Source organism: Tachyglossus aculeatus, chromosome 14 (assembly GCF_015852505.1).
Source record: "Tachyglossus aculeatus isolate mTacAcu1 chromosome 14, mTacAcu1.pri, whole genome shotgun sequence".
Taxonomy (NCBI): domain Eukaryota; kingdom Metazoa; phylum Chordata; class Mammalia; order Monotremata; family Tachyglossidae; genus Tachyglossus; species Tachyglossus aculeatus.
In genome coordinates, this window is record NC_052079.1 from 58,403,860 (window position 1) to 58,422,751 (window position 18,892).

An 18,892-nucleotide genomic window follows, 5' to 3' on the forward strand; every position below is an offset into this window, starting at 1 on the left:
AAATCCAACAACACGTTCACCCAGATAGCTCCGTTTTTCATTCACTTTTTTTACTTTTCCGAGGACGAGAGTGCGTTGAGTTGTTAGAACTAGGTTGGGAAGGTAGGGGAGGGTTTGGGTAGGGAAAGTTAAAGCAAGTTGGGCTTTCGGAATCCAGAACCAAAGCATTCATTCCCCTTAATCTGTCCCCGTTTCAGGCAGCACAACAGCAGCTGATAGACCCTCGACCCAGATTTAATTGGTGATGAAAAACCGCGATTTTCAGCAGCAAAGCCACTGGCAGTGAAGTTGGGATTCCCCAAAAGAACCTCTCTTGAAACCAATAGCCAGGCCGAGATTTTCTTTTGGGGGGATGCAACTGATTCCCCTCTGACTTCTCGACTCCCACTCCCTTTTCCCATTCCGAATGGCTGCGAATGGGGAGAGAGAACTTCCCATTCACATTCAGGGGAACGGTGCGCCCACCATTTGAATTGCAAGGCATCTTTTGGGGGAGGGGGGACCGCTGGTGGGGGCACTTCGCCACGGGTAATTTAATTTTTTCAAGGACCAGGGCTAGAGGACAGCGAAAGGAAGGCTAGAGGAGAATGGAAAGGGGGGAGCAAGAAAGAGGAAAGAGGTAGGAAGAGAAGTAGAAAGGAAAGGAAAGAGGGACGGGGGTGGGGGGGAAGGGGGGAAGAGGAAAATTCAATGATCCGCCCATCGCCAGTTTGAGACCTTCCATTATAACGCTCCCCAGGCCGGGGTGGGGGTGGGAAGAGAGGGATATGGGAGCAGAAGTCTTTCTTCTAGGTAGCGGTCCCGAAGGGGGGAGGAATTGTGGCGGGGTGGGGGGGGCGGGGAAGCAGCAAACAGCTTTCCTCCAGCACCTCTTGGTCTGCAGCAATCAGAGGCTGGGCTGGGGCGAGGGGGAGTAGGGAGGGGAGAGGAGCCAGAGAGGCACCCCTGATCCGCCTCCCCCAGCCTCCCACTGACCACCCTCCTCCCTCTGCACTTTCCAAGTTCCCGTTGCTGAGAGTTTCGGACTCTCTCCTCAGCACTCGGTCTCTCTCCTTCATCTGTCTCTTCTCTCTCCCCTCTTCTTTCTCCCTCTCTCCTCTTCCTCCTCCTTTCTCTCTCCCCCTTCTCCCTTTTTGTCTCCCCCCCCCCACGTCTTTCCTCCTCCTCCTCTCTCTCTCTCTTTCCTCCTGCTTCTCGCTCCCCTTCTTCCTCTCTTCCACTCCCCCTTCTCTTTACCTCTCCCCTTCTCTCTCCCCCTTCGTCTCTCCCTGTCCTCCTCCTCTCCCTTTCTTCCTCTCGTCTCTCTCCTCCCTCTTCATCTCTACCCCTTTCACTCTCTGTCTTTCTTCTTGCTCCCTTTCCTCCTTCTTCCCTGTCCCCTTCGCCCTGTCCTCTCTTTCTCTCCCTTCTCCCTCTCCTCTTCTCTCTCCCCCTTCTCCTTCTTCGTCTCTCCCCCCTCCTTTCTCTCCCTTTCTTCCTTCCTTCTCTCTCCCCCTTTTGCCTCTTCGTCTCTCCCCCCTCTTCTCTCCCTGTCTTTCCTCCTTCTCCTCTCTCCCCCTTCTCTCTTTCCTCTCTTCCCCTCCTCCTCCTCTCTCCCTCTTCGTCTCTTCCCCTCCTCTTCCTCCTCCTTTCTCTTTCTCCCTCTTCTCCCCTTCTCCTTCTTCATCTCTCCCCCTCTTCTCTCTCCGTCTTCCCTCCTCCTTCTCTCTCCCTTTCCTCCTTCTTCCCTGTCCCCCTTCTCCCTCTCCCCTTTTCCAGTCCTCCTCCTTTCTCCCTCTCCCTTTCTCTCTCTTCGTCTCGCTTCTCCTCTCTCTCCTCTTCTTCTTCTCTCTCCTTCTCCTCTCCCCCTCCTCCCCTCCGTCTCCAAGCACTTTTGTTGTTCTCTCGCGCACCGCGGAGCATCAGTGCGCATGTACTTGGCGGGGGGTTGGGGTGGGGATGGGGGGGGCTGGGGGTGGGGAGGGGGAGGATCCTGTTAGTTCCCCATTTCCCTCCCCCTCCCCCCGCCACTGCCTGCTCCATCCGGGCACTTCCGAATTAGCATTGACAGCCGAGGCACAACTTTTTCCCGAGGCCAAGTGAAATCAAGGCGCGGGCTGAGGAATATAGTCCCTCCCGTTTCAAGTCTCCCTGGTCCGGAACGCTGCGGCTGGGGTGGCTGGTGAAGGGGGCAAAGCTAGCCTCCGGGCGGGCGACCTTGGGCGTCGGCTGCCTCTGGGGGAGGGGTGTCGGGGGGAGCTAAAAAAGGGGGGGGATTGGAGGGGAATTTTTCTCTCCATCCCCCCCCTCCAATCGGTGGAAAGGGAATGATGATCTCGGGTCCCTCCATCCCTCCAGCCAAGAGTCGAGGGAGAACTTGCTTTGAAGACTGAGGGGTTGTCCCGATTGTTCCCGCCGGCCTTCTCCTGCCTTTCTTCCTCTCTCCCTGGCGTTTGCATTGGCTTCTTGCTCCCCCTCCCCCTGCTCCTCCCCCTCCTCCTCCCCTCCTCCCCCTCCTCCTCCTCCTCCTCCTCCCCTCCCCCAAACCAAAACAACTTCACACTGGGATCGCGGGGGAAAAGTGAGCTCCAAGTGGTTGACAAGTTACGGGGATGGAGCTGCAGAGCTTGCAGGAGGCGGCGATCCAAGTGGAGATCCAGTGCCACCAGGTAAAGAGGGGCGAGGCCGAGGCCTGGAGGGGAGCCTCCAACCGGACAGACCCCGGCGTCCTGGAGCCCCCCGAGGGGGCCAGCGGACGGGCAGCCCGGGGGCTGGGCTGGACTCCAACAGGCCTGGAGAAGACGGGTCCAGCGGCCGGGGGCGGGGGGGGGGGGGGGGTCTGGTGCAGGGGTGGGGAGAAGTGGGGAGGGGGTCGGCCGACCCTCCTCTCTCCCTCCCCCGGGCTCCCTTTCCCCATGGCAATGTCGCCCACCGGGAGAAAAGTAGCTTTGCAGATTGTTTGCCCTGAGTTTGTGTTTTTGTTGTGGTCGCGGCGGCTGAAGGGAGCTGGAGTAATATTGCGGCTGGAGCTTGTATGAGTGTGTGTGAGTGTGAGTGAGTGTGTGCACCGGGTGTGTATGCGCGTGTGTGTGTGTGTGTGTGTGCGCGCGCGCGCGCGCGTGTGCGGGAGAGATTAGGACGAGACTTGAATATTTATGAGCTTTTGCTTGAAACTGACTCGCTGTATTTACTTGCCTCTTTGTTCATATACCCCCTCCCCCTTTTCTCACACACACACACACGCACACACTCACTCATTTTTTTTTAACAAAACCCCTTAAAGTTGAAACAGTTTCTAATTCCTCCATTTCGGGCGATCTTTTTTTTTTTTTTAATAGAAACTAGTTGCACAGATGAAGCCAAATCCACAGGTAAAATGCAGATGGTGCTGACGTTTCAGTGTTTTATCCTGGTGCATTGAGTGCTTTGGTGTTGGGACAGGAAAATGAGAAACTTTATCAGTAAAGAGATCTCATTTTGTGGTTTGCTCCGAGTCTTCCGCTACGGGTTGCCTGTATGTGTGTATGTATTTGTGCGTGTGTGGTTTTAGAAGGCTTTGGTGTGTGCATGTGTGTGTGAATGTGAGCGAGTGTGAGTGTGTATGTGTGTGTGCGCGCACGCGAGTGTGTTGGGGAGAGATTAGAGAGGTGGGGGGAAGGAATCGTTTGCGTTTTAACCAATTTGAGATCGCAAGTTTATTCTTTACAGAGGAGTTAACACCTCTTCTGAATATGCATTCTATTGCCATTTTTGCAGAACGGCGAGCTTAAGAAACAAATCCGAGAAAAGCAATTAAGGATAGCAGCTCTAAATGAAAACCAAGTAAGAATGGATTCATTCGCTCCTAGATGATTGGGGCTTGCGCCTGTCCTTTCGCAACACCCGAAAAAGTGTCTGCGTCAGCTAAAAATACCGAGAGCAGGGAATAAGAGATGCATTTTCAGAGCCCATAAAGTTACATTGTTGCTTCTCTCTCCGTCTCTGTCTCTCTCCCTCTCTCTCCCTTTTCAACTCTCTCCCCTCTCCCTCTCTGTCTCTGTCTCTCGGAAGAAAGGAATCCGGGTTTTACTTTCCTCACGACTAAGAGAGGGATGTTAATATTGCCTCCCCCCACCTCCTCCAAAAAAAAAAAAAAAAAGGAGAGAGGGGGAGAGGAGAGAAGCCGGACTTAAAACGTAGAAAGAACAATTTTTGAGGCGTCCATTTTGAGTTTGTCGACATGTTTCAGGAATATGGAAAATTCTCTTCTGTCGGGTTACTTTGCACGCGGACGCCCCCGAGCAACGTGGAGAGGGAAACTTGGGGATCCGGGGCGGCCGGGGTTACGAGGCTCAAGCCAGTTCTGGTTCCCTTCGCAAAACGCGTTTTTACGGATGACTTTTTTACATCTTTCTCTCCCCCCCACTCGCGCCCTCCACCTTGCCATTGTCTCGTTTCGTTCCAAGCTGGCGCGTTGGAATTGATTGATTGATTCTGGTCGATCTGTGCCACTTTTCACTTTTTTTCTGTGTCCGCGATGGTGGAGATTAGAAGCGGGTTCCAGAAGGCCGGAGCGGAGAGGGGTGCGGGGGGCGGGACGGGACCCCCGCAAGACCAAACAGCTGAGAGCGCTCCGCTTTCCCCCCCGCAAACTTTTGATTTTTAGCTTTTAAAAAGTTCTCGGGGTGGGGGACTCAGGTGCCAGGCTGGGGAGGGGGGGTCCTCCCTCTCCTTCCTCCCTCCCCGGTCCCCCCTGCCCTCTCTCGGGGAGGCGGAAAGTTGTGTCCAGCGCGGTGGAGGAGTTGGGCCGGGGTCTGCGGCCGGCCTCTTTGGGGACTGCGCGTCTTCAGCACCGTGAACAGAGACCCGAGAAAGCGCGGCCCCGCCGCTCTTCAGCCCGGCCGGCGCTGCATGCCGCTGCACGCCACTGCACGCCACTGCACGCAGCCCCTTCCCACCTCCCTTCCCCAACCTCTTCCTCCTCTCCTCCTTCCCTTCCCCTCCCCAAACTCTTCCTCCTCATTCCTCCCTTCCCCAACCTCTCTTCTTCCCCTCCCTCTTCCCTTCCTCAGCCTTTCCCCTCTCTCCTCCCCTTCCCAACCTCTCCTCTTCCCCTCCCTTCCTCAATTTCCCCCTCCCTTCTTCCTTCCCCAACCTCTCCTCTCCCCCTCCCTCAATCTCTCCCCTCCCTCCTCTCTTTCCCACCCTTTCCTTCCCCCTCCTCCTTTTCCCAACCTTTCTTTCCCCCTCCTCCTTTTTCCAACCTTTCCTTCCCCCTCCCTTCCTCAATCTTTCCCCTCCCCCCTTCCCCAACCTCCCCTCCCTCCCACCCTCCTCCCTTCCCCAATCTCTTCCTCTTCTCCCCCTCATTCTCTTCCTTTTCTCCCTTCTCGCTGCTCCGGTCTCTTCCTCGACCCCCTCTCCACTTTCGGCACTTCTGGTGTAAAAGCCCGAAGGGGATCTGCCGGCTCGCAACCTCCCCCCCCCGCCCCCCCCCCCCCCCCCGACCGGCTCTTCTCCTCTGGTCCTGCTTCTCCTTCTCCTCCCCCTTTCCTAGCCCGGAGCCAAGAACTTTCAACCTGGCATCTAATCCCGCGGGGCTTCTGCAGCTTTCCAAAAGCTCTTTTGGCGGAAATGGGACCTGACCCCTCCCGCCCCCTCCCCATCCCTCCCCCCCTCCGCATCCCTCCGACTGCCTGTCCCCCTCCCCCATCCTTTCCCCCCCACCTCCTTCCTCCCCCGGCCGAATCGATCGCGATTCCTTAGGAATGCAGCCGAGCGACCCGGATTCCAGCGCCAAACTTGGTCCGGCGGCGCGGACTGTTATTAATGAGAACGCGATTGTCAGTGCTGCTGATTGCAAAGCCGGCTCCCCCTGCCCCCCCCCGCCCCCAGACCCCCTTCCCCCACCCGACCCCCGACCCCCCGACTCCCTCTCCCCAACGCCAACGGGAGGCTAAGACTTCCAACCCCCCGGTCCATGAAGGCACCTCAGCTTTTACGTTCTTTATGCGTTTATTTCTCGGAGGGAGAGGAGAAGAGGAGGAGCAAGGTGAAAGGAGGAGGAGCGAAGGGGAGGAGGAAGAAGAGGAGGGGAGGAGGAAGAGGAAAGGGGGGAGGGGAAGGGGGGGCAGGAAAAGAAGAAGGATGGTTGAGGGTGGGGTGAGCCGCTATTTTATTTCGAAGCCTAGCGAAAGTTATAAAGTGTTGGCGAAGGTGGTCGGAGAGGAGGAGGAGATGGAGTGGGCCATTTCGGTGCACGGAGGGGTTCACATTTATTTTTCTCCTCCACCCCTCGCCCCTTACTCAGGATTCCGGATCCGAATTTGTCAAACCCCCCTGGGCTTGGCAGTGGAAGCTTCCATTTTGTGAGATTGGTGGAGGGCGGGGGTGTGTGTGAGGTGGTGGGGGGGGGTCTCCCTTCGGGCTAGAACATGGAGAAAACTCTGCAGAGTTTGGAGGAGGGGGCGATCATTACCATTTTGATTGCTTTGATGCCATTTTTGGAGGGGGAGGGGTTAGACTACCCTACTCTGTAGAGCACAAAGATGGTTAATCACCGTAGAGCATCAAATCCGATACTTTCTCTTTTCAGGCCAATCTCACACTACACACTAGCTAAGAGCCGTTAAGCCTTTATATATTTATTTATTTTGAGGCTGATTGGCCACCGTGCAACAACCGAGATAGAGGATTCAAAAACTACAACCAAAAATCCCGAAATCACAAACCAACTCAAGAAAGCTGGTAGCGACGTCTGCCACAGAATATGAAAATAGTTTTCCACAATTTTAAAGAGGAGAGTAGGTGGTATGCGTTTGATTCCCCCCTACCATTGTGGCAACTCTTTCAGGGCTATTTACATTTTTATGGTGGTAGTGAAAAGAGAAGCTATTTATCATATGTCACGCTGGAATTTAGAAAAGGCAGAAAGACGCGTTTAAAAATAGTGTTAGAACAACGAAGGAACATCTTGTGGGGAAAGAGGGCATGCCGTTTCCAGCCCTGACCTTTTTTTGTATCCAAAATCGGGAAGTAAACAAAGGCAACACATTCCCCTTTCTTCTGAACTTTATTTTTTTTTCTCACTTAGAAAGTGCTAAATAACTAGAAATTAAGATGTTGGGACAAGGCCTGATTGTGGCCTTATACTGTGAAACTCTCATTTGTAGGAGCGAGACCCCCCAAGTGCTGGGCTTTTTTTCTTTCTCCTTTCCCCCTTTGTGACATTTTATGTGGCAAGGAGGGAGGGGGTGGGGAGAGGTGGGGGGCGGGGGAAGAGTGGTCCAGCATGTTAATGAACCGGCGGCATTGTCTCTCCCAGGGTTGGGCAGGCCACCAATGAAAGGAGTTTGGAAGCTAGCACTGCTCACCTGGCCTCCCTTGGGCAGAGTTTGGTTAAGATTGGTGATCCTGGGCCACAGCCGGGATTGACTTGTGGGGCAGGAATCTTTTTCCTTGTTTGCTCTCCCTATTGTGTCGCCTATGCACTTTTTTATAGTATTTGTTAAGCGCTTACTGCCTGGTAAGCACTGTATTAAGCGCTGGGGAAGATACAAGCTAATCAGGTTGGACACAGTCCCCCATCCCACGTGGGGCAAACAGCCTTAATCCCCATTTACAGGTGAGGGAACTGAGGCCCAGAGAAGTGAACTGACCTGTCCAAGGTCACACAGCAGACCTGCGGTGTAGTCAGAATTAGAACCCAGGTCCTTCTTACTCCCAGGCCCTGGTTCTATCCACTTAGCCGCACTGCTTCTCATGCAGAAACCTCTTTTCTTGGGACCTGGTAGTCAAAACAGAAAGATAGAGAGTAATAATAATAATAATAATAATGGTATTTGTTAAGCACTTACTATGTGTGAAGCACTGTTCTAAGTGCTGGGGGGAATACAAGGAGATCAGGTTTTCTCACGTGGGGCTTACAGTCTTAATCCCCATTTTACAGATGAGGTAACTGAGGCACAGGAAAGTTAAGTGACTTGCCCAAGGTCACATAGCTGACAAGTGGTGGAGCCGGGATTCAAACTCATGACCTCTGACTCCCAAACCCATGCTCTTTCCACTGAGCCACACTGCTTATAAGTGAGAGTGGACTTATTTGCACTTGGATATGCACCACTTAATCACTTTGCCTTTTACCCCAGTCCTGCAGAATTTATTTATATATCCACCTGCAATTGATTTTAATGTCTGCTTCCTTCTCTAGGCTGTAATAATAATAGTAACAATAATAATTATGGTATTTGTTAAGTGCTTACTATGTGCAAAGCACTGCTCTAAGCGCTGGGGGGATACAAGGTGACCAAGTTGTCCCACGTGGGGCTCACAGTCTTAATCCCCATTTTACAGATAAGGGAACTGAGGCCTAGTTAGGTGACTTGCCCAAAGTCACACAGCTGACAATTGGCAGAGCCAGGATTTGAACCCATGACTTCTGACTCCAAAGCCCTGGCTCTTTCCACTGAGCCACGCTGCTTCTCTCAGCCACACTGCTTCTCCGTAAGCTTCTTGAGGACAGGGAATGTGGCTAACTCTATTGTACTGTTCTTTCCTAAGCACTTAGTACAGTAAGTGTCAATAAATGGCATGCTGATTGATGGAGTCATTAGAGGAAGAAGGTCTGAGGGAGGAAGGTGTGGAGGAGGAAAGTCTGGAGAAGGAAAGTCTGGAGGAAGAAGGTGTGGAGGAGGAAGGTATGGAGGAGGAAAGTCTGGAGGAGGAAGGTCTGAAAGAAGAAGGTGTGGAGTAGGAAGGTGTGGAGGAGGAAGTTTTGGGGGAGAAAGATCTGGATGAGGAAATTTTGGAGGAGGAAGGTGTTGGACCTGGCCTGACTCATTCCCTTAAGACTCCCTCCTCCTCAAACATGGCCAAACGCATGGACACAGGGAAACAACACAGCATAACCCCATATGTCCAGAGAATCAAACATGAAAGTCGGCAATCGCTGTTTTACCCAGTAGCAGTGCACAGGTAGGAGTTGAGCAGTTATGGGGCAGGGCACCATACTGGGTGCCAGGGAAGTACAAATCGGGGATGAGACCTGTTTCCTGACCACAAGGAGCTACCATTCTGCTTGGGGAGGTGGATATAAAATATTTACAAACTGGACAATCAGAATGAACCGATTGACTGTCTAATTTATTATCCATATATACATAAGCGCTCCATTCATTCATTCATTCATTCAGTCGTATTTATTGAGAGCTTACTGTGTGCAGAGCACTGTACTAAGCACTTGGGAAGTACAAGTTGGCGACATATAGAGACGGTCCCTACCTAACAACGAGCTCACAGTCTAGAAGGGGAAGACAAACAACAAAACAAAACATGTGGACAGGTGTCAAGTCATCAGAATAAATAGAATTAGAGCTAAATGCACATCATTAACAAAATAAATAGAGTAGTAAATATGTAAAATGGAGTAATAAATCTGTACATACATATATACAGGTGCTGTGGGGAGGGGAAGGAGGTAGGGCGGGGGGATGGAGAGGAGGAGAGGAAAAAGGGGAATCAGTCTGGAAAGGCCTCTTGGAGGAGGTGAGCTCTCAGTAGGGCTTTGAAGGGAGGAAGAGAACTCGTTCGGCGGATGTATGGAGGGAGGGCATTCCAGGCCAGGGGGAGGACATGGGCCAGGGGTCGACGGCGGGACAGGCAAGAATGAGGTACAGGGAGGAGGTTAGCGGCCACTAGATTGTTTGCTCCTTGAAGGCATTATCCTCTCCCCAGCTCTTTGTACAGTGCTCTCCACAAAGTAAGTGCTCAGTAAATACTATTGATTGTTTAATTGATCCAGGATGGGTTGAAATAAGACAGGGTTGGAGACATTCTCCTGGGCCTATTTGTTAGTGCTCCATGTGGTGGCAAAAAAAATCTTCTCAGCAACAGGTAAAGATTTGGGGGATTTTTAAAGTAGAGATGGAAGGGCAGACCACTGACAGGAGTGCTGCCCAGTGGAAAGAGCCTGGGGCTGGGTGTCAGGAGATGTGGATTCTAATCCTAGCTCTGCCAGTTGTTTGTTGTGTGGCCTTGGAAAAAGCCACGTAACTTCTCTGTGCCTCAGCTTCCACATCTGTAAAGTGGGGATTAAATATCTGGACTCAGTCTCCTCTAAACTGTGAGTCCCATGTGAGGCAGACATTGGCCTCACCTTAAATCTTATATCTACTTCAGTGCTTAGGATGTATCACTGAAGCAGCGTGAGAAGCAGCGTGGCTCAGTGGAAAGAGAACGGGTTTGGGAGTCAGAGGTTATGGGTTATAATCCCTGCTCCACCACTTACCAGCTGTGTGACTTTGGGCAAGTCACTTAACTTCTCTGTGCCTCAATTACCTCATCTGGAATGGGGATTAAGATTGTGAGCCCCATGTGGGACAACCTGATTACCTTGTATCTCCCCCAGTGCTTAGAACAGTGCTTGGCACATAATAAGTGCTTAACAAATACCAAAATTATTATTATTATTATCATTATTATGTAGTAAGCACTTAACAAATGCCACAGTTCTTATACGTCATTATTTCAGGTCTTTAGAAAAGCAAAAGAAAAAGAGAAATGCCTGTATTCACCATCAAAATTCTATCATAAAATAATCATTTCCCAGTTTGGATGGTGGTGCCGGTCTGATTTTTTTTTTCATGGTATTTGTTAAGAGCTTACTATGTGCCAGGCACTGTACTAAGCACTGGGATAGACACAAACTAATCTGATTGGACAGAGTACCCTTGCCACAAGGAACTCACAGTTTTAATCTCCATTTTACAGAGGAGGTAACTGAGGCACAAAGTAAGTGACTTGTCCAAGGTTACAGAGCAGACAAGTGGCAGGGCTGGTATTAGAACCCAGGTCCTCTGTCTCCCAGGCCTAGGCTCTTTCCACTAGGGTACACTGCTTCTAGAAAGGAAACTTGAAAGGAAAGGAAGCCTTGAAAAAAGACTTGCTTTTCCGGAAGCCACGTGGGTATCAGCTGGTTTCCAGTTCTCTTCCAAAAGGCAAAGAAAGAAACTTTCCTTCCACGAAGGAATCAAAAGACACATTCCCAAGAACCAGCACACATAGTAAGCAATGAATAAATGCCACAGTTATTATGATTATTATCATTACATGTTTGATGCTCATGTGTGGCCTCCCCGGTTTCTGGGCCACTGTTCTCCGCTGGCACAAGAAGCTGGCATCATTGCTGGGGACCCAGCTGGGGAGCCCCTGGGGTGGCACAGGAGAACCCCACCCTCGCTCAGGATCCACATGAAGTCATTCATTCATTCAATCAATCGTATTTATTGAGCACTTACTGTGTGCAGAGCACTGTACTAAAAGCTTGAGAGAGTACATGATCACAATGAACAGACACATTCCCTGTCCACAACGAGCTTACAGTCTCATCAACACCACCATCTTGAACTGGATTCTGGGGGCAGTGGGAAACCCAAGACCAGTGTTTCTCAAGGCCCAAACAACTTTTCTTGCTGCCTTCCAAATCGGTAGATGGGAGGGGCTGGCTGGATAGTAGATTTTATATCCGTTTGACCCAAACCCTTAGGCCCTCAAACGTCAGGGGATGTTAAATCTGTTGTCCTCTTCCAAGCACTTAGTATAGTGCTCTGCACCTGCTAGGCATTAAATCTTCTAGATGGATGGATGGATGGATGGACAGACAGACAAACTGATGGTGGGAAAGAGAGATGGATGGATGGTCTGGTGGATGGATGAAGGGATGGATTGACAGAAGAGTGGATGGATGGATGGGCTGGCGGACAGACTGACAAAAGTATGGGTGGATGGATAGGTGAATGTGTGGATGGATGGGTGGATGGATGAATAGATGGATAAACAGATGGAAGGTTGGACAAAAGAATGGTTGGGTGGATGGATGAATGGACAGACTGGTGACAGGATGGATAGATGGATAGATGGATCAGCTGATGGAAAGAGGGACTAGGTATGGATGATGGATAGATGGACAGACGGACTGATGGAAGGAAGGATGGATGGATGGAGGGGTGGTTGGATGGATGGATGGATGCATGGGCAGCTGGATGGAAGGCTGGCTGGCACGACAGATCGGAGGATGAACGAAAGGATGAGTGGATGGACAGACAGGCAGACAGATGGATCAGATTGAGTTCTGGACTGGTCATCCAACACTCTGTCTCGGCTCTCCAAAAGGAGCCACAGGACCGGCTATGGGGACAGGGTTTAAGATTTTTGCTGTGCTGGGGGATCGGAAGGACATTGTCAGGCTGGACAGAGTGGCTTTTGGAGAGGAAGTTCAGAGCTGCGGGTGGATCTGGCTGGTGGCCCCCTGGCAGCCGGGGAGAATCCACGTCCCGGACCGGCTACCCCCTTTGGCTTTGCCCTTCCCTGACCCGCCCGAGCCTGCCACCCACCGTGGACCAGGGGCAAGAGTGACTGTGACGTCTGTCCTAAACCGTCCACTTTGATACTTGAGCTTCTTCAAACACCTGCTGTCAGAGCAGCACAATTGATTTCAATTAACTTTGAATTTCTTCAATAAGACGACTCTTATAATAACTCCAGTAATCCCATGGTGTCTCATTAGAGGAGCTGGCTAGGGTGATTATCCTTGTGATTTAGCAAGCTTTCCCCTCACAAGGCTCTTTGTCTGCTCCAAAGGAGGAATCGCAGGGACAATTGCCTTTCATTTCGTGGATGCTGTTCGAAGAAAGAGAGAGGAGAGAGCGGCTACCCCTTCCACATCGGAAAGTACCAAATGCAGACTCCGAGAACTGGGTGTTTGTTCTCCGATCTCGGCTGCTTTTGGGTCACCTCCACCCAGAGTGCTTAAGGGGAGATGATGCGCTCTGCAGCCACTTTCTCACTTCTTGGGCACTTTTACCACTGGATTTTTTTTCTAGTATTGGGAAAGTGCTTACTATGTGCCAAGTCTGTTCTAAACTCTGGGGTAGATACAGGTTAATCAGGTCAGGCACAGTCCTTGTCCCACATGGGGCTCACAGTCTAAGTAGGAGGGAGAACAAGGATTGAATCCCCATTTTACAGTTGAGGGGACTGAGGCCCAGAGAAGTGAAGTGACTTGTCCAAGGACATGCAGCAAACAAATGGCAGCTCCAGGTTTAGAACCTGGCTCCTCGGACACCCAGGCCCGTGCTCTCCCCACTAGGCCACAGTGTTTCCCACTGTTTCCCACACTGTTTTCTCCTCGGGTCCACCTCAGTCTCCAGTTGGGGCATCCATCCCTTCAGCCAGCAGGGTGATTTTTCCCAGCACTCTTTGTCCTGGTAAGAATAATGACCCTAATGGAGCTATCTCTTAAGTACTTACTCCGTGCCGGTCAGTCGTATTTACTGAGCACATACCGTGTGCAGAACACTGTACTAAGCGCTTGAGAGAGTACAACAGAACAATAAGCAGTCACATTCCCTGCCCACCGTACTAAGCTCTGAGCTCTGGAAGAGATAGAAGATAATCAGGTTGGACACAGCCCCTCACCCACATGGGGCTCGCACAATGTCCTTCCTGCCCTTCAGGTGAAGAGAATCTCGGCCCAGCTCCTTGATGCGATTTTGGGCTTAGAGAAGCAGCATGGTGTAGTGGATAGAGCACAGCCCTGGGAGTCAGAAGGTCAAGGGTTCTAATTCTGGCTCTGCCACATAATAATGATGATAATAATAATAATAATGTTATTTGTCAAGTGCTTACTATGTGCCAAGCACTGTTCTAAGCGCTGGGGTAGATACAAGGTCACCAGGTTGTCCCATCTGGGGGGCACAGTCTTAATTCCCATTTTACAGATGAAGTAACTGAGGCACAGAGAAGTTAAGTGGCTTGCCCAAGGGCACACAACAGGCAAGGGGTGGAGGCAGGATTAGAACCCACGTTCTCTGACTCCCAAGCCCATGCTCTTGCCACTAGACCATGCTGCTTCTCTTGTCTGCTGTGTGACCTTGGATAAGTCACTTCACTTATCTGGACCTCAGTTACCTCATCTGCAAAATGGAGATTGAGACAGTGAGCTCCACGAGAAAGGGACTGCGTCCAGCCCATTGTGCTTGTATCCACCTCAGGCAATGTATCCACCTACATTGCCTGGCACATAGTAAGTGCTTAATGAATACCACAATTATTATTATTATTATTATTAGCTCTCCTTCCCGGCATGGTAAGGAAGGGCTTCCTCATCTGGTCAGGTGGAGGGTGGACACTGGCCGGGCCCGGCTGTGGCAAGCTGGCAGGGTTACCGGGGTGGGTTGCGGGCAGGAGGCAGAGATGGGGAGCAAGACTGGTCCTCCGGACCAAGAGGAAACAGGAAAGAGGAGGCGGTGGGGCTGGTGGGAGATGGGACCGATTCCACACATATTCATCTTTTGGAGGAAAGCTAAGGAGTCACTATTTCAGGCCGACTGAGAGGCCACGGGCCACAGTCTCGTCACCTTCTGCCCTCTCTGTCCCCCACCGGCCCTCTCCAGAATCTGGTAGCCAATTTCTAAGCCAGGGCCTGATGAGGGTCAGGGGATCGCTCTCTGTCTTCCCTAGTCGCTCAGGAGAGACAGAACCCACATAAGCTTTTTTCTAAAGTGGCTCCTTGCAGGGTACCCCGGGAAATTGCTGATGTTGCTGAGCTTGAGTTGATCGCTGACCCCCTCACCCTCCGACCACCAGCGGCCATCGAAATCAAAGCCTTGCTGCGTTTCTGCCTGTTTCCATCATTAGCATGCAGAGGGGGTAGGCAGGGAAAGTGTCTGTTTATGTTTGGATTGGACTCTCCCAAGTGCTTAGTACAGTGCTCTGCACATAGTAAGCACTCAATAACTAAAATTGGCTGATCAACTAGAGGGTGGGGATGGGGGGTGGTATTTAGTCCTTCTGATAGGTTAAAGGTTGGGTCTCTGCGACCCTGTGGCTGGAAGTCCTAAACACAGAGACTGAAGTGACTGGTTTGGGCCTGGGAGCCATGTGAGGGTGGGTAGTGCTACTTGAAGAATGGGCTTGATTTTGGGGTGCTGGGGAACCTGAGTGTAAGCTCCTCATTCCCCCATCCCCCCATCTCCCTCTTCCCCTGATCTCTCCTGTCCTGCCTGCCCCTGCCCACCCAAATCTACCCCATTTTGGGGGTCTAACTTAGAGGAATTTGGAACCTGATGCTGCATTGTGGGGGTTTCTTTTGGAACTGGCTAATTGCCAACACCCCTTCAGGGTCATACCTGGAGAGTTCCCAGTACTCTACCAGTCTCGACTACGGGAGGGAGAGCCAGGCAGAGACATTTCCATTCCATTCCTTGCTTGTGCAGTGGCTAGCAAGTTGAAGACAATCTGCTACTAGTCAAAATTCACCTGTGTTGAGCAGCAGCAGCGTGGGAGAGAATCAAGGGTGAAGATTCAAGTCTACTGCGTGGGAGGAGGCAACGGTAAACCACTTCCGTATTTTTACCAAGAAAACTCTATGGGTACACTACCAGAATGATTGCAGATGGAGGTGGGCTGTTCTGAGAGAGATGTGTCCATGGCATTGCTATGGGTCGAAGGCGACTTGAAGGCACAAGACAAGACAAGAATCACCAACATCCTACCGCATGACCTTGGGCAAATCACTTCACTTCTCTGGGACTTAGTTTCCTCATCTGTAAAATAGGGATTCAATTCCTGTTCTTCCTCCTATTTTGACTATGAGCCCCATGTGGGACAGGGACTGTGTCTGACCTGATTACCTTGTATCTATCTACCCCAGTGTTTAGTATAGTACAGTGCTTGACACATAGTAAAGTGCTTAGAAATATATAAAAGAAAGCATCTTGCAGGTTTGTCTCTAGCTGGCTGTGTGACCTTGGGCATTTCAGCTAACTTCTCTGACCACACTGCTTCTCTATGCTGTGCTGTGCTGTGCTGTGCTGAATCTGTGCTATGTATGGCCTTGGCCCAGTCATTAAGACTTAGAAACCAAAACTCTTTGTGGAAGAATCAGCCCTGGAAGCAGTGTGGCCTAGCAGAAAAAGCATGGTGGTCAAGAGATCTGGGTTCTGATCCTGGCTCTGTCACTTACCTGCTGGGAACCTTGGGCAAGTACTTTATTGTTTGGGCCTCAGTTTCCATGTCAGTAAAACGGGGTTAAATATCAGTTTTCCCATCTCCCTTAGACGGTGAGCCCCATGTAGGATGGGGATTGTGTGTGGTTGTATTACATTTTTCCCAGTTCTTGTCACATAGTACGTGTTTAACAAATGTCACAATTTTATTATCATTATTATTCCACTGCTGGGGCAGTGGGCCAAAGTATAAAGTCGACCCTTTATCTGATTAGCATGAGTCCAGCTAAGGGCTGTACAGGTTGCTGGGACTTCCTTGCAGATCTGCCCACATAGATCATCATCAATCATATTTATTGAGCGCTTACTATGTGCAGAGCACTGTACTAAACGCTGGGGTAGATACAAGATCATCAGGTCACACACAGTCCCTGTCCCACGTGGGCCTTACAGTCTAAGTGGGAGGGAGATGAGGAAATGAAGCCCAGAAAAGTGAAATGACTTGCCTAAGGTCACAGAGCAGGCATGTGGTGGGTTAGATTTAGAACCCATGTCCCCTGACTTCCAACCCCATACTGTTTCTGCTAGGCCATATTTAAACCAGACTGGCTTGCAGACCAACTGGCCCGTCCTGCTTGTTGATTGGACTGACTGCCACAATTTTCCTTTTAATGAATCTCTCCAAGCCTCTCATGATCGCCTGTGGATCTGTAGGCCAATTGAAGCTTTTCTTAGGAACCGAAGAGCAGAGGATAGACCTGGGCCTCTGAAATGCACCAGTTAGGGAGGAAAGAGAGAGAGAGAGAGAGAGAGAGAGAGAGAGAGAGAAGAGAGAGAGGGGAAGAACAGAGGGCTTTTGATATCATTCAGGCGGAAAGCCAATATGCGCATGTAAATGAGCCTGAAAATGTAATTAAAAATATATACATATTGGGCCTGTGATACGGAATTGAATATGAGCCGCAGGTTACAAAGTGACAAGGGACACTTCTGATGGGCCTCGTGTCCCCAGCTCTCCTGAGATATGAAGGCCGCCTCCACGTTATTAAACTCGCCCCCGATCACTCTGCCTCCACCATCACCACCCCCTCCCCCCGTCACCCCCTGTCCCTGGTTGGGGAGGGGATGTCAGTACCTCAGGCCCTGGGACCTCTCCTGAGAAGGATGTTGGAAGGACCTGAAAAGCAGCATGGCCTAGTAGAAAGAGTCTGGGCCTGGGAGTAAGTGGACTGTAGTATTATTATGATGTTGATCATTATTATTATTATCACCAATATTATTATTGTTGTTGTCCTGATATTTGCTAAGCACTTACTATGTGCCAGGTACTCTACTAAGCACTGCGGTGGATACAAGGTTGTCAGGTTGGACACAGTCCCTGTCCCACATGGGGCTCACAGTCTTAATCCCTATTTTATCAATGAGGTAACTGAAGCACAGAGAAGCAAAGTGACTTACCCAAGATCACATGGCAGTCAAGTGGTGGAGCTGGGATTAGAACTAGGCCATACTGCTTCTCAACTGTGTCTCAATCAATCAATCAATCAATCAATCAAATACCCCAATGGTATTTGTTGAGTACTTACTGTGTGCAGAGCAATCAATCAGTCAATCAGTGGCATTTATTGAGTGCTTACTATGTGCAGAGCACTATATTAAGCACTTGGGAGAATACAGTACAATCAATCAATCAATCAATCATATTTAATGAGCGCTCACTGTGTGCAGAGCACTGTACTAAGTGCTTGGGAAGTACAAGTTGGCAACATATAGATACAGTCCCTACCCAACAGTGGGCTCACAGTCTAGAAGGGGGAGACAGAGAACAAAACCAAACATACTAACAAAATAAAATAAATAGAATAGATATGTACAAGTAAAATAAATAGAGTAATAAATATGTACAAACATGTATACATATATACTGGTGCTGTGGGAAGGGAAGGAGGTAAGATGGGGGGATGGAGAGGGGGACGAGGGGGAGAGGAAGGAAGGGGCTCAGTCTGGGAAGGCCTCCTGGAGGAGATGAGCTCTCAGTAGGGCCTTGAAGGGAGGAAGAGAGCTACCAACACAGTTGGTAGACATGATCCCCGCCCACAAGAGGTTTACAGTCTTCAGTGGAAGACAGACATTAAAGTAGACTAGGGACAGGGGAAATAGTACTGCATAAAAATATTTCCGTAAGTCCTATGGGGCTGGGGCAAATTTCAAATCAATCAGTGGTATTAAGTGCTTACTGAGGGTGGAGCATTATACTAACTGCTTGCGAGAGAACAATGGATAGGATTGGGGCAGCAGTGACCAGGGCTGCAGGGGAAATGCAGATTGGGGGTCCCAGAGGTTGAGTTAATGTCCATCACTTTCCAGATAGATTTTGACCAATTGAGCACTTTCTTCCCAGGTAAACAAACTCCTACTAGATTGCAGGCTCCTTGAAGGCAAGAAATGTGTCTACCAACTCTGTTATATTTTTATATTGTACTGTCTCAAGCACTCAGCGCAGTGTTCTGCACACAGTAAGAGTTCAATAAATATGATGGATAGATTGAAAAAATACCAATGGTCGGTTAATCTAAGGTGGGGGGGTTCCCTCGAAATCAATCATTTCTATGTTTATATCCCCTAGGAGGGTGGATATTCCTCGTGGTGAAGAAATGTATCTCACATTTCTCACACTTGTACCTTCTCAAGCACTCGATTCAGTGTGCTGCACTCAGGAGTCTAATAAGTATTATTGCAACTGCTGTTACTCCTCCTCTTCTTCCTCTTTCTCCTCCTCCTTCTCCTTCTAGTACTAATGCAGTCAATGAATGATTATGTACTGAATACCTTCTGAGGGCAGAACACTGTACTAAGTCCTTGGCAGACCACATCAGAAGCAATACAGTGTTCCCTGACTGCAAGGCACTAACAGTCTAGTGGGTGACAGA

The 18,892-nt window shown here is 50.4% G+C and overlaps 1 protein-coding gene across 3 annotated transcripts in view; it reads left to right on the forward strand.

Annotated features, from left to right (window-relative positions):
- The first annotated feature begins 2,581 nt into the window (after positions 1 to 2,581).
- PHF21B (PHD finger protein 21B) overlaps positions 2,582 to 18,892 on the forward strand; it is a 60,461-nt gene continuing 44,150 nt past the window's right edge. For 2 of the 3 annotated variants that reach the window (XM_038756916.1, XM_038756918.1), the window contains exons 1-2: positions 2,582 to 2,648; positions 3,736 to 3,801. In XM_038756916.1, coding sequence (XP_038612844.1) covers positions 2,592 to 2,648; positions 3,736 to 3,801 — 123 coding nt within the window. In that variant the 5' untranslated portion in view covers positions 2,582 to 2,591. The remainder of the gene's footprint in view (positions 2,649 to 3,735; positions 3,802 to 18,892) is intronic. The other variant, XM_038756917.1, reaches the window with a different exon arrangement.